Below are 15,168 nucleotides of genomic sequence, written 5' to 3'. Positions count from 1 at the left end.
TTCCTCTGTATTACAGGGGCTCTTCCTCCATATTAGTTCTCTGCCTCTGTAGAAGCAGAATCCCAATTTTTTAGCTAGATTGGAGGCCATCCAGAACAAAGACTACATTTCCCAGGCTCCTCTACAGCAGGGTGTGGCTGCTAAGTCTGGCCAATGGGACGTGAGAAGGAAAGTATGCCACTTCTAAGTGATCCTCTAACAGGCAAAGGGCATGCCCTCCCCTTCTCCATTTGTACTGACTAGAATGCAGACACAGTGGTATGAGCCATCTTGGACAATGGAAGAAGGCAACATCTTAGGGACAGCAAAGCAACAAGCCTAGTCCCTAATAGTACGGAGCCACATTAGATATTACTTGGGGGAGAAATAGGTTTCTGTCTTGTTTAAGCCAGTTTAATTTTGGGTCTTTATTATGGCAGCTAAATCTATCCTAATGTATTATCCTCCATTAGACTACAAAGTGTATGCCATCAGAAATTATGTCTCTTTGGCTTACCACTTGGTAATCCCAGTGCCTGGGCACAGTGCCTGACACTTAGTAGGGACTAAAAACTGATGAATGAAGTCGACTTCTGTACTTTCGGAGCTACAGAGAATAAATTTAGTGATGCTTTAGGTAGGACAAGTAATCATATTCTCCTAAATTCTATTTCCCAAGATTAACTTTAATTAAAACTTTAAGTTACTTAAATAATTAAATTATAAAATCCAGAAGTTAAACTTCTATGAGTGGATAATGTTGCCCTGAAACGTGGTCCTAATAAAATACATTAGCACCAGAATTCATTCTAACTGGGGAGAAGGGGCTTATTGAAATGTGTCAGTTTAGCCACTGAACCGAAGGGTATTTTACATTATCACCAATTATCATTAACCATCTGCTAAATTAACATAAGAGCTAACCTAATTATGCCTCCTCACAGTAAGACTCAAAGGAAAAAGTACTTACTGGATTATAAACTTATTGCATACAAAGTAACCAATAAATGAAATTAATTTCAATGTAATCATTATAAAAAGCATTAAATTAAGTAAAGTAATCCAATGAGAACTGTTCTATCAACATGGTAAACATGTTAAATAAAAATGCTGTATAATTTTGAACTTCGATTTCTACAGTTTCTTCCAACAGTTTTGCTGATGCAGAAGATTAGCTGCTCAAGACTCATTTGGATAAAGTAGTATAAAGAATAAGGAGAAAAAAATTCTAAACACCTACATGGTCTTTGCCATACCAGTGTTTATTAATATGTGTTACAAATGAAATTTGCTCCAGTGTTCATTTCATTAGAAATATTTCTAGTTTCTAATGCAATGTGGTACTTCTTTGCTAATATGCAGTGTTAAGTGGCAGTGAAAATCTCTGAATCGAGGTTCCTTGTAGCCCATGGAGAAACTACACAAGAAATCTTACTTTAGACTGCAGAAGAAAGTCAATACTTATGAATTACTAAAAACATAATTAGGCCAGGCACAATGGCTCACGCCTACAATCCCAGCACTTTGGGAGGCGGAGATGGGTATATCACTTGAGGCCAGGAGTTCAAGACCAGCCTGGCCAACATGGCAAAACCCTATCTCTACTAAAAATACAAAAATTAGCCAGGTATGGTGGCACACACCTGTAATCCCAGCTACTCGGGAGGCTGAGGCAGGAGAATTGCTTGAACCTGGGAGGCGGAGATTGCAGTGAGCTGAGATCACACCACTGCACTCCAGTCTGGGCGACAGAGCTAGACTCTGTCTCAGAAATAACAATAATAATAATAATACTACTACTACTACTAATAATAATAATAAAGGTTTAAAATTAAACAGAATTTACCAGCTGCAATGAAATAAGCATCTAAATTTATTTTTAAGGGTTCAATGGCTATTTGAAGAAAAACATAATTTGGGGTTTTTTTGGGGGGGTGGTGGGGGACTTTATATATATTTCTTCTGCTTCAAAGCCAGGATAAAGCTAACATTCTATGTATTTTTTAAATAGCATTCACATACATTTTCACAAAGATTTAAAATCAAGCATGTAGAGGTCCAACAGAGAATACTAGCAGATATTCTCTATCAAAAACATTTTAATCTGGATATATTTTAAAAGTTATAAAATGGGTAATCTATAACATTATTATTCAGTTAACATTTAAAAGAAAAATAGCTAGTCAATAAGTGTCAGTACCTACACTTAGGCTGAATAATAGTCAATACAATTTTAACACAACTTCCTGTGATACAATCTGAAAATTTTTTTTGAAATAATCCTAATAGAACTTAGCTGCACGAGTCCATGCTATTCCTTTTATTAGTAACTTCCTGGTTGACACAGCTAAATCAAAAATAAAGAACTACAATATTTTTTCTCTTAGTTAAAAATAGTAACTATATTTTTAGACAAGATTTTACCATTACTAGCTGTAGGACCTTGAATAGGAATTAGTTTCGTCTGGGCCTTAATTTCCTCATTTTGAAAGGGACAAGATAAGATGATTTCCAAAATTCCTGCAAGCTCGAAAATTCTAATACTATTTGTAGTCAGTGTTCTTGAGGTTCATCTCAGTACCCAATTTTTACAGTAAAAATTATTTTGCCTGGCTTTTACCAAAGTCAGCTATTCGTAATGGAAGTCAGAGAATTAATATATAATTTTAAAATATAGAAAATTTTCAAACTGACATTTTTCAAAGCATTTTTTTACCAGACAGTAAAATTGCAAACTATATGAACACAAATTGAACTTTCCTTCCTTTTCACAGTTTACTCATACAAGTAATATTAAAAAATCCTAAAGTCAAAAGGAAGAGTAGCAAGAAAAAGAAGAGATACAGAACCTACTATTATGTAGGCTGAATTCACTGAATGAGTAAGCCAATGAAGAGATGAATAGATAGAAATAAGAAAAACTTGAGTTGGCCATTTACCTCAATGAGTAACGCAACCATCTTTTTCCCATCAGCTCCTGGGTTGGCAGGTTTGTTAAATTCCAAATCAAAATAAAGCTTGCACACAGCATTTTCAGGAATAACTTCATAGCAGTGTAAGAGATTTTTTCTAAATTGAATAATTCAAGGTTGTTAAATTGATACATTATACATTTATTGATTGATTGATTGACTGACTGAGACTGAGTCAGCTCTGTTGCCCAGGCTGGACTGCAGTGGTGTGATCTCGGTTCACTGCAACCTCCTCCTCCTGGGTTCAAGCGATTCTCCTGCCTCAGCCTCCCGAGTAGCTGGGACTACAGGCACGCGCCACCACGCCTGGCTAATTTTTGCATTTTTAGTAGACAGGGTTTACGCCATGTTGGCCAGGCTGATCTTGAACTCCTGGCTTCAAGTGATCCACCCGCCTCAGCCTCCCAAAGTGCTGGGATTACAGACACGAGCCACCACGCCCAGCCTCTATCTTATACCTTTTAAATCATGGCAGTCTATCTTACATTGCAAGTACTGTGTTAACTGTGCTTTCACTACATACAAGTATGAAATAAGAACATGATAAAATGAACTGTTCACCATAGGTTTATGGCTCATCTTATCAAGGGTTTCCATCAAGCAAAATGCAACAATTATATCCTGTAACATTATTTAACTAGAAAATACAGTCAATCTTACAGTGTTATTTATTCACAGATGAGTTTGATATTGTGTAATACCTCTATATTTGTTTTTAGTGTCACCATGAAACAAATTTTCTTTGAAAAAAAATCTTCTTTTCAGGATTCCATATTCTTGGGATTCCATGAATTTTCCATGAGAATTTTTAAATTCTGTATTTTCATTGGAAGATAATATTTTAAAAATTGTTTAAAAAATTCTGAATCACCTGACTTTGATAAGCTCCCAACGCTCATGTTTGCAGTTACATTCTTTCTGGCATTAAGAGGAATGACTTTGACATGGGTTAAATAGGGAGAGATGCTGACTTAATTTGCAAATGATAATTTGGGCTAAGTGATATTCAGATGGCATCCTATACAAATTAAGGACTTCTAGTAATTTGAAGAGGGAAAAGTTATGTGAAAATTGTATCATCAGGTGGTACAGGTAGTGGAGGAACTCAACACACACATACACATACATACATACACACCCTGTAGCAGTCAGTTCCATATTTACATGGGAAGATGAGACTGAGTTTCAGCAAAACATCTGTCACGTTGTCTTAATGATTTTCATTCAACTCTAACTGGTGTTGCATGTATATAAACATAAATAAATCCAGTTTCATATTTGAAGCTACTTAGCAACATTTGAATAAAAGTATTCTAAATCAATATAGGGCATGCTAACAATTTACTCTCCTTTTCCACACATTACTCAAGTCTGAGAAATACTTGAATACGGCTGGGTGCGGTGGCTCATGCCTGTAATCCCAGCACTTTGGGAGGCCGAGGCAGGCAGATCATCTGAGGTCAGGAGCTCGAGAGCAGCCTGACCAATATAATGAAATCCCGTCTCTACTAAAAATACAAAAATTAGCCAGGCGTGGTGGCAGGCACCTGTAATCCCAGCTACTTGGGAGACTGAGACAGGAGAATTGCTTGAACTCAGGGAGGTTGCAGTGAGCTGAGATTGTGCCACTGCACTCCAGCCTGGGCAACAAGAGTGAAACTGTCTCAAAAAAAATTTTAAAAATTAAAAAAAAGAAAGAAAAAAAAAAGAAATACTTGAATAGATCACTCAGTCAAAATAAAGCTAATAAGCCAGGTACGGTGGCTCACACCTGTAATCCCAACACTTTGGGAGGCCAAGGTGGGTGGATTACCTGAGGTCAGGAGTTTGAGATCAGCCTGGTCAACATGGTGAAACCCCGTCTCTACTAAAAACATAAAAATGAGCCAGGCATGGTGGTGGGCACCTGTAATCCCAGCAACTCGGGAGCTTGAGGCAGAAGAACGACTTGCACTCGGGAGGCAGAGGCTGCAGTGAGCCGAGACCATGGCACTGCAGACCAGTCTGGGCAACAAGAGTAAAACTCCATCTCAAAAAAATTAAAAAATTAAAACTAAAGCTAATAACAAATAATTTAAAATAGTAATAATAAAGTCAAGATAAAGCAGATATTTCATTACTAGGTAAGTAACATAAATATTCCTTTGTGATTAATAGTATAATTTAATACCTGTTTGCAAAAGAGAAATTTCAAAACTCCCTTTGAGTACATGCACATATTCATGTATGTGCATGATTATTTTCTCCCAGCACCTGGTGAGATACTTAAGCATTGCTATGACAAGAAAACTCCAGAATTCAATTCTAAGAGCAATTAATAGTGTGGTCACGAACTGTGGAAGCCAATTCAGCCTGAACTAATTTCACAAAAATTCCAAGGCAAAGGAAATGGAACTCTAGCTTAATGTGTGGTTCTGCTGCATGCTACCTACCTGGATTTATAGTAAAACCAAAATTCAGCATAGGTTGTCACAAGGTAAATACGTTGCCCATCTCCTACTTTGCATTCCAAAGCAAATACATGAACGTCCTGCATAAAATCAAAAAAGAATTCAGAAAAATTCACAAAATGCAAACCTAAACTCAACTGTAGCTATTGAATGCTCATAAAGAATTTTTCATTCAAGTTTTCAGAAACTGTAATTTGAACATTTGTATTATTAAAAACAAGACAAATAGTCACTAGGTTTATGCCATTCAAAATCTAATTATACCTATTTTTTAATCATTCATACAAAAGGTGAAAACAATTAGAATATGCAGACCAAAGAGAAAAAAGGAAACCACTCTTAAAAATATTACTTGTATGACTTCCTATGATAGTTTTATTTCTTAGTTTATGAAATTAAACTTATTTTTCAAAACTACTTATTATTATAAATGATTTGGGCTAAAATTGATTAGTAAATTCCCTAGTACATATAAAAATGTATGTAGGAGCCATTTTTTTTTTTTTTTGAAACAGAATCTTGCTCTGTTGCCCAGGCTGGAGTGCAGTGGCGTGATCTCGACTCACTGCAACCTCTGTCTCCCGGGTTTAAGCGATTCTCCTGCCTCAGCCTCCCAAGTAGCTGGGATTACAGGTGCCCACCACCACGCCCGATTAATTTTTTGTATTTTTAGTAGAGACGAGGTTTCACCATGCTGGCCAGACTGGTCTCGAACTCCTGACCTCAAAGTGATCTGCCTGCCTCAGCCTCCTAAAGTGCTGGGATTACAGGCGTAAGCCACCACACCCAGCCGGAACCATTTTTTTAAAGGTTAATTACTGCGGTAGTTGTTTAAATATAATTGCTCATGCCTCCTGCCATAAGGGTTCTTCTAATAGAGGAAAACATCCACAAGTTCTTTTGTTTCCTCTTAGCTAAAGGTAGCTGGTGAGCATATTTTTCTTTTCATGAGTGAAAAATCACAGGACTCAGCTGCTTAACCCTAACAAAAATCTTTTTGAAATAAATTTTATAGACTGGTGATTAGCAAGTCCAACAAGCATACCCCATCTATATCTTTTTAAAATTCAAGTTCAAATGAATCTGTCAGTATTTTAATTTCTGCTGCTTGAATTAGGTTTACCCAAAATGCCTAAGAAAGGTATTTCTTAAACCATTCTCACGAGATTTGAGTAAGCCTACCCTTACTAGAGAAAGAGAGGTCCTTCTAAAACTTCCAGCACTTGGAGATTTTATACAGCAACAGTGATCAGACTCACAGCACACTTATGCTATCATATAAGCATCTTATCGTTTCTTTCATATTTCTTTATATTCCCCACAGTGCCCCCCAAAAAAAAAAAGAATGTGCAATACACATCTGTCGCTTGATTTAGTGATTTTTATTTATTTATTTATTTATTTAATTTTTTTTTTTTTTGAGACGGAGTTTCGCTCTTGTTGCCCAGGCTGGAGTGCAATGGCGCGATCTCAGCTCACAGCAAACTCCGCCTCCCGGGTTCAAGCCATTCTCCTGCCTCAGCCTCGGGAGTAGCTGGGATTACAGGCATACGCCACCACGCCCAGCTAATTTTGTATTTATAGTAGAGACAGGGTTTCTCCATGTTGGTGAGGCTGGTCTCAAACTCCGGACCTCAGGTGATCCACCCGCCTCGGCCTCCCAAAGTGCTGGGATTACAGGCATGAGCCACCTCGCCCGGCCAGTGATTTTTATTTTTCAGCACCGTGTTCTTTGAAAGGCTGACACTTCTTTCTCCTACTTGCTTACTGTGTTGAAATAAATATGGTTCCCCTCCCTCTAAGCATAAAGCTTCATTTAAATATCATCACAATTTTTAAAAACTAATTGGTACTAGATGTGTCATTCTTTTTCATTACTAATATAAATTAAATGGTTAATGATTCACAGGAATATTTTTCCTAAATCACATGCCATTAAGATTGCCATTAAATTTTCTTGGTAGAATACATGGCCTGAAATGAAGACAAATAATAGATTTTTTTTTTTTTAAAGAACTGAAATTATAATGAAGAAGAAGAAGAAAGAAGAAGAGGAAGTGGAAGAGGAGGAAGAAGAAGAGGAGGAGGAGGAAATTACTTCTTTACAGCTTTTAACAAAATTAAACGCTTGAGCTTGTCGATGAAATAGTCTCCAGATGGAGGGTGGTTCTTCTGGCTTGGACAATCTTGGTCTATACACTGAGGACAACGGTTTCCTCTCATAATGAGATGCTCGTTCTTCAATTTGCTTCAGTTTTGCTTCCCATTTTCTATTCATTGGTCCAGAAGTGTGGAGAGAATAAATCCTATCCCACGTAATATTTCTATCAATTACTACTGAAACAAACAACAAACAAAAAGGCCATTAATTTATTTGTTTAGAATATATTTTGTTTGATAAAGTTTCAAAACTCACTTCCTGACACTTATTTTCTTGTTTATTCTTTGCATGAAGTTTTACCACAGAAGGAGAGCAAGGCTGGTTATCAGAAATTCTTAGATCCTGGTTCTTCATCTAATGGCATTATGACCTTGGACAGGTTACTGAAGCTCCCTGAATCTTAGTTTAATCAACTGAAAAATGGGAATCAATATCATCTTGAGTACTTTATATACTTAGCTTGAAGATAAATATAAGACATAAGCAATCTCTAAATTACAAAGCCTCATGTAAATATATGTGCTTTTTGTATCATTATGGTTTTTACTATAACCATTTTATTGTATCATGTGCTATGACCTTGTCCACCCATTCTTGTGCTATTATTTCTCAGTGTAGAATTCATTTCTAGATACCAATGTACAGCTTAGTTCCCTTTTCCTCTGCTTCTGTCCATGTCTCCTCTTCTCTCTCAACACAACTTTTAGTTGGGCTAGTTTTGGATGTCTGTAGTAATGGATGATTTTTCTTTCTATATAATACTTCCATGTCAACCACGCCAGAGTAAGGGGGCCAGGCAATAATTTTCCAATTTGGGATTATAATTCATTTACAAAAGAAAAAGAATAGGTTTTTAGAACAGTGGGAAAACTTTCACTCTAGATTAAAAACAGCCAAATCAGCCACAAACCCCTTGCCATTTTTCCCATCAAGAGGTGGCACCTAAACTCACTCTCGTACTGACTCTCAGCTTGGCCATATGACTTGTTTTGGGCCAACATCACATTGACAAAAGCGAAGCAAGCAGAGGTTTAACAAGTGCCTTTGCAGCAGACTTGGTTATCCTAGAGTCCCGCCCTGAGATTGCTATGCCATAACTCTAGCCTCATAGAGGATGAAAGTCCACATGGAAAAGAACCAAGGAATTGCAGCCAACAGCCAGCATAAGCAGTCTGATATGTGAGTTGGGCCATTCCGGACATCCAGCCGTCATCTGAATTCAACCCATTAGTAAGCCTGAGTCCCAGAGAGACCTACCAAACTGCCCAGCCAACCCACAGAGCTATAAGAAAAAAACAAATTTGGTTGTTTTGTCTTTTTTAAGCCAGTAAGTTTGGGGCTGGCTTTGACATAGAAATAGGTAATTAATAGAGTTCCTCTCTTCATTAATATCATCTCTGCCATAATTTACCTATGTGGAAAATAGATATATTGGGGCTTTTTAAAAGTGAAATAATATGTACTAAATCATTTAACAGTAAAGTCCTATTTCCTTGGTAACACATTTGTGCTTATTGAATTGATAAACATTGTCTTGAATTTTAGCAGAAAACTTTGCAGCAACACAAACTCATTGGTAAATGAGTATTTCCTGGAAGGAAAACCAGAATCTCCCTAAAAGATTAAGAAAGGGGGCCAGGCGTGGTGGCTCCCGCCTGTATTCCCAGCACTTTGGGAGGCTGAGGCAGGTGGATCATGAGGTCAGGAGTTCAACACCAGCCTGACCAAGATGGCGAAACCCCGTCTCTACTAAAAATACAAAAATTAGCTGGGCATGGTGGTGGGCACCTATAATCCCAGCTACTCGGGAGGCTGAGGCAAGAGAATAGTTTGAACCAGGAGTGGAGGTGCCAGTGAGCCGAGATCGCACCACTGCACTCCAGCCTGGGTGACAGGGCAAGACTCCATCTCAAAAAAAAAAAAAAAAAAGATTATGAGAGGGTAGACCAGGCGCCGTGGCTCATGCCTGTAATCCCAGCACTTTGGGAGGCAGAGGAGGGCGGATTACCTGAGGTCAGGAGTTCGAGACCAGCCTGACCAATATGGTGAAACCCCATCTCTACTAAAAATACAAAAATTAGCCAGGCGTGGTGGCGGGCACCTGTAGTCCCAAATACTTGGGAGGCCGAGACAGGAAAATTGCTTGAACCCAGGAGGCAGAGATTGCAGTGAGCTGAAATTATGACACTGCACTCTAGCCTCCTGAGTAGCTGGGACTACTCCATCTCAAAAGAAAAGAAAAAAAAAAGGGGGGTAGTACATCATGACCTTGTTAGAAAAAAAACAAAGGCATATTATCCGCAGATTTCAAATTTGACATCAATCGTAACAGACCTAAGAAAGATTATTCTCTCAGAGTTATACCTAATCCACATATAAAGTATATACTAGGAAACAGAAATATAATTCTAAAGGTACTAACATAAATTTCGTAACAGGTATGCTTAGGGAAAATATCAATTCACTGGATGGAGGAGATGAAGCAATTTTTTTAAAAACTGCTTCAGCCGGGCGCGGTGGCTCACGCCTGTAATCCCAGCACTTTGGGAGGCCAAGGCAGGCGGATCACAAGGTCAGGAGATCGAGACCATCCTGGCTAACACAGTGAAACCCTGTCTCTACTAAAAATACAAAACAAATTAGCTGGGCGTGGTGGCGGGTGCCTGTAGTCCCAGCTACTCAGGAGGCTGAGGCAGGAGAATGGCGTGAACCTGGGAGGCAGAGCTTGCAGTGAGCCGAGATCGTGCCACTGCACTCTAGCCTGGGCAACGGAGCGAGACTCTGTCTCCAAAAAAAAAAAAAAAAAAAAAAAAACTGCTTTAACTTGTCAATACAAAGTGATATGGCTCCTTATTGCTAGATTCTGAGTATTCAGTTACTTTGATCTGCTTCACATGCAGCTAAAAATCTGCTATACTTAGATAAACCTAATTGAGAAACTGACTATCATGAAGTTTATTAACTTTTGACAAAGTCCATTGATTATTAGTGAAGAAAATAAATACAGAATGCAATCACATCTGAATCTAGCTAGTATCTACCAATAACTGACTACAAATGACTATGTGGATATTTGTACTTCGTGACACTGAAATTTTATCATGAAAAATTGTTTGATTTTGTAAAAATCTTGGTAGGACCACGGGAGTATGTCATACAGGAACATCATGGAGTCACAATGAAAACACAGCTTAAGACTCACTGAACTGGGGAAACCATGAGCATCAACAGAAGAAGAAAGAGAAGTTCAGTATATGTCATGCCCCCTTCATATCTGCACAGCTTGAAAATTTTAACAGCTGGGGTGAGCATCAGAAGACAACTGGGGCTTGGTGTAGTCCAGCAGGAGGGTTGAATTACAAAAAGCAAAGGAAATGGAGAACAGTAAGGCATCTGGCATTCTGGTTTGGGACTATCACATTCCTCATCCCTCCCCTCTGGGGGAATATGTCACCATATTAGAAATGCTTTTCATTCCCGGTGGTGAAAGAGTGTTGTCTTTCTTTTACATAATTGTGTATCAAAGCTCCTTTCCACTTAGGGACTATAACTATCTTGGTAATAGTTTCCAAGTTCCGAAGGAAAACTTTTATTGTATTTTAAAAGATTGGGCTCCGCCCGGTGCGGTGGCTCGCGCCTGTAATCCCAGCACTTTCGGAGGCCCAGGCGGGCGGATCACAAGGTCAGGAGTTCGAGACCAGCCTGGCCAACATGGTGAAACCCCATCTCTACTAAAAAATAAAATAAAAGATTGGGCTCAAAGAGTTTCTATTATTTAATTCTTAACATTGCACAGAATGTTTGTTTAACCATGTTTGATTATTTAAGCATGGTTGATACTTATCTTTCAACCAAAGGGGGTCAAGCTAGAAAAAATGCTATGTTAGTTCTTTTCGATTAACTATAGTGGGAGAAGAGGCAGCAGGGATGGAAGGGGAGAGATGACGCAGACCTAAGTAGCCCCAGCTTCCCTGCGTTTATGCCCAGCCTTGCCCAGCTGTGACACTTGATGGCCTGGATTCCAGGAGCAGCTGAAGGAGGGGGCACATGCTTCCTATTTACCAGTTTCTGGGGGGACCTGAAGCCAGCCTGACCATGGTTCTTCCTAGCCTAGTTCTCTCAGTTTCTTTCTTTCTCACCTACCTACCTTCCTTCCTTCTTCTTTCCCTCCTTCCTTCCCTTCTTTCCCTCCTTCCTTCCCTTCTTTCCCTTCTTTCCCTCCTTCCTTCCCTTCTTCCTTCCTTCCTTCCTCCCTCCCTCCCTTCCTTCCCTTCTTTCCTTCCTTCCTCCCTCCTTTTCTTTTTTCTTTTTTTCTCATCACTGGTCAATTCCTATTCCCCAACTCCAAATTCTCTCTCTACCCTGAGATTAGATTCATCAGTATTTTGCATTTTCTGCCAACACTCTAGTTCTATGATTTGGTAATATCCTGGTACTTGACAATATTTTCTTAATATAATCCCTTTTCTAGCCTCTTGGAATGCATTCGTACTATTTCTCCCACTGCTAAAGTATTTATTATAAAGTATGTGATCCAAAAGCATTTACAAAAAATTATTATATAAGTTCACTTTCTGGATGAATAACACCTTAAGAAATTAAGTATAAGTGACTGGATTTTCTTTTTTTCTCCCACTCCAGTCACTTTGCCTTTCTATGCTTGAGCAGAAGTAACTCATATTTAAATTTCCCCAAATCCTCTTTAAGGAGTAAGAAAACACACAGCGATATATTGTGCTTTTTTTTTTCCAGTTCCTCCTTTCTATCCTCCCCACAGGATCTCCCATCCAAACAGCATAACTCTGCCAGAACAATCACCCTTAAAACCATTTTCATCACTTTTCACAGGGATAATGATTCATAGCAACATTCAACTCACACAGGTAAACTAACGTCACGAAGTCTAAACTCCCCTCCAGAACCTGGTCCTAAATCATTTACCTATTTCATCTCTTACTCTTCCACCATCTCACCAAATGAATTGATAATGACCTCTCCTTTCTCCTGAGCCACTCCAGAAACCTCCCCCCCACCCAGCACACATTTCTCTTACCTGGAATGCCCCACGTTGCTTTTCCCAAATTCTTCCCCTTCCAGGCCCAGATCAAGTTCTGTCACCTCTGGGATACCTCTGTAAAAAGAAATTACTGGCTTCAGCCAGAAGACACTGCCTCCAGCCTACTGTTTGGCTATAATTAAAATGTTTGGCTGGGCATGGTGGCTCACGCCTGTAATCCCAGCACTTGGGAGGCCGAGGTGGGTGGATCACCTGAGGTCAGGAGTTCGAGACCAGCCTGGCCAACATGGTGAAACCCCATCTCTACTAAAAATACAAAAATTAGCTGAGCCTAGTGGTAGGCACCTGTAATCCCAGCTACTTGGGAGGCTGAGGCAGGAGAATCATGTGAACCCGGGAGGCGGAGGTTGCAGTGAGCCGAGATTGCACCACTGCACTCCAGCCTGGGCAACAAGGGTGAAACTCCGTCTCAAAAAAAAAAGTTCATAGACTAAGTAAATTAGTATGATTTACAGGAAACCAGAAAACTGCTTCTAATGCTTGCTAATTTGGCAAGAAAGTTTAGCACAGGAAGGGGTTTGGGCATCACAATAGGATAAGGACTAGTTCAACCACACTAGTCCCCGCTTTGCAAATTACTGCTCTGCAGAGCCACTGTTAAGGTTGGGAGTGGGTCCTATTTCTCAGTTTTATTGAGGCAGAAAAAGGACTGTCAAACATTGGCGTTCACTCAATTCAGGAGGGATAAAGAAAGGCCTAAGTCTTATTTGTGGGATCTGAGTTTAACTCCTGTGACTGTCTTTTTAGCAAGAGCAAACTACTTAACCCCTTTTTTTTCTTTTTTTTGAGACAGAGTCTTGCTCTGTTGCCCAGGCTAGAGTGCAGTGGCGCAATCTCGGCTCACTGCAACCTCTGCCTCCCGGGTTCAAGCGATTCTCCTGCCTCAGCCTCTCAAGTAGCTGGGATTACAGGCGCCCACCACTGCACCCGGCTAATTTTTTTTTGTATTTTTAGTAAAGACAGGGTTTCACCATCTTGGCCAGGCTGGTCTCGAACTCCTGACCTCGTGATCCACCTGCCTCGGCCTCCCAAAGTCCTGGGATTACAGGCATGAGCCACCGCGCCGGGACTTAACCTCTTTAAACCTTATCCTCTTTAAATTGGAATTCCTATCCCGAGGGATTGTTGAAAGGATGAAACAAACAAATGTATTACGAAAATATAAAAGCATGCAATAAACTCAGCAAGGGGTAACCATATATAAAACTAAGTATATTTCTGTGCAGAATATAGTCCCTATAGTCGAATAGGCGCAAGTGTTAGAAACAGGCTCTGCCATGGGATCCCTGATCTGACTTCTGAATGTCAAGAACTTTTTGAAATCTGATGCAGAATGTCGTGCTCACATGTGTTGGTGAATTCTTCTGCGAAAACGATTCGCAGTTTGCTTCAGGGTCTGAAATGAGTTCATGACCCAAAATAGGAAGGGGATCAGTAGGGCAGTGTATAGCACAGCCTTGACGTAACCATTAATAACTCCATCTTAGGAGAAGACCCCATTTTTATATTTCATAAGGCATTTGCCAACAAGGATACTATACTTTAATAAACAAATAAAAAAATAGTCCGCATCCAACCAGGTAAGGACACAAACAAGCACCCTCTTCCATTACCAGTTCTCACCACAGGACTCTGTGACTATAAAAGATGAGGCCTTCGGCAGCTCCCAACAGCCGGCTTAATTGACGCCGTCTTTGCAGAAGGACCTCTCGGCCCAAACCAGGCTTCTTTTCCTCTTCTTCACTCCCTCTGGATTGGTTCGTTAATCTCTTTGTCCCATCTCTTTTTCCTCATGATGTTAAATGCTACTTTGTTGTGGGATGCTTAACTTGTAACATTTATATGTGGATTAAGTACACTACTATGATGCGTGGAGCGGCCTGAGCCTGTGTGTCCAGGCTCTGACTACCCAGTGACCAGCAAGTGCTGAGAATTGCCTCCTTGGGAACTCCACGCAGCTCGTGGCTTTTGTGATTGAAAGAGCGTCCATAGCAGCCTGACATGGTGGAAAACACAGCATGCGTGGACCTGGTTATTTCTAGCCTGGCACCCTGGTGACGGGAGGTTAAGGCTTTTGATTTAGGGAGAGAGACCTGAGGGTAACCCAAAGAAAGGCCTCAGGTCGTCGCAGAGGAGACAGAAATTACCGGTGGGCGTCCCGGCCTGCTCCTCTTCTTCCCAGAGCTCAAACTGGGCAGCAGGCCTGGCTCTGTCTCCCTTCTAGGTACCCGCTGGGCCTGGCGCGGTTTCCAAGTCTCCCTCAATTTCCCTCCAGAATCCCGCGCTGGGAGCGGAAGCCCGCGGCCTCTCAGGAAGAGCTAGATTTCAAATCCGGGGCGCGGGAGGGGGGCCGAGCCTCAGGGCGGGACCAAAGCGGGAGGACGGGCGCGGGGCGCGAGGGCGGGACCAGGGCGTGAGGACGCGGGGCGCGGGGGCGGGGCGTGCTGCCGTGGGCGGGCGCCTCCCGGGGCCCAGCCTGGGGCTGGGTTCTCGGGCGGGCGGGAGCTAGGGGACGGGCCCCAGCGGAGG

General features: G+C 40.6%; 1 protein-coding gene across 6 annotated transcripts in view; it reads right to left on the bottom strand.

The window, feature by feature from the left end:
- PRIMPOL (primase and DNA directed polymerase) overlaps nucleotides 1-15,134 on the bottom strand; it is a 45,759-nt gene extending 30,625 nt beyond the window's left edge. Inside the window, exons 1-5 of one of the 6 annotated variants that reach the window (XM_004040690.4) lie at nucleotides 14,787-15,134; nucleotides 12,616-12,693; nucleotides 7,500-7,738; nucleotides 5,384-5,481; nucleotides 2,919-3,048 (exon numbers count right to left, since the gene is read on the bottom strand). In XM_004040690.4, the coding sequence (XP_004040738.4) occupies nucleotides 2,919-3,048; nucleotides 5,384-5,481; nucleotides 7,500-7,679 (408 nt within the window). In that variant the 5' untranslated portion in view covers nucleotides 7,680-7,738; nucleotides 12,616-12,693; nucleotides 14,787-15,134. The remainder of the gene's footprint in view (nucleotides 1-2,918; nucleotides 3,049-5,383; nucleotides 5,482-7,499; nucleotides 7,739-12,615; nucleotides 12,694-14,786) is intronic. The other 5 variants (XM_019025667.3, XM_063705673.1, XM_063705672.1 and 2 more) reach the window with 5 other exon arrangements.
- Nucleotides 15,135-15,168: the final 34 nt, after the last annotated feature.

Source organism: Gorilla gorilla, chromosome 3 (assembly GCF_029281585.2).
Source record: "Gorilla gorilla gorilla isolate KB3781 chromosome 3, NHGRI_mGorGor1-v2.1_pri, whole genome shotgun sequence".
Lineage (NCBI taxonomy): Eukaryota > Metazoa > Chordata > Mammalia > Primates > Hominidae > Gorilla > Gorilla gorilla.
The sequence above is the reverse complement of the archived record's forward strand: the minus strand, read 5'-3'. Positions and strand labels throughout refer to the sequence as shown.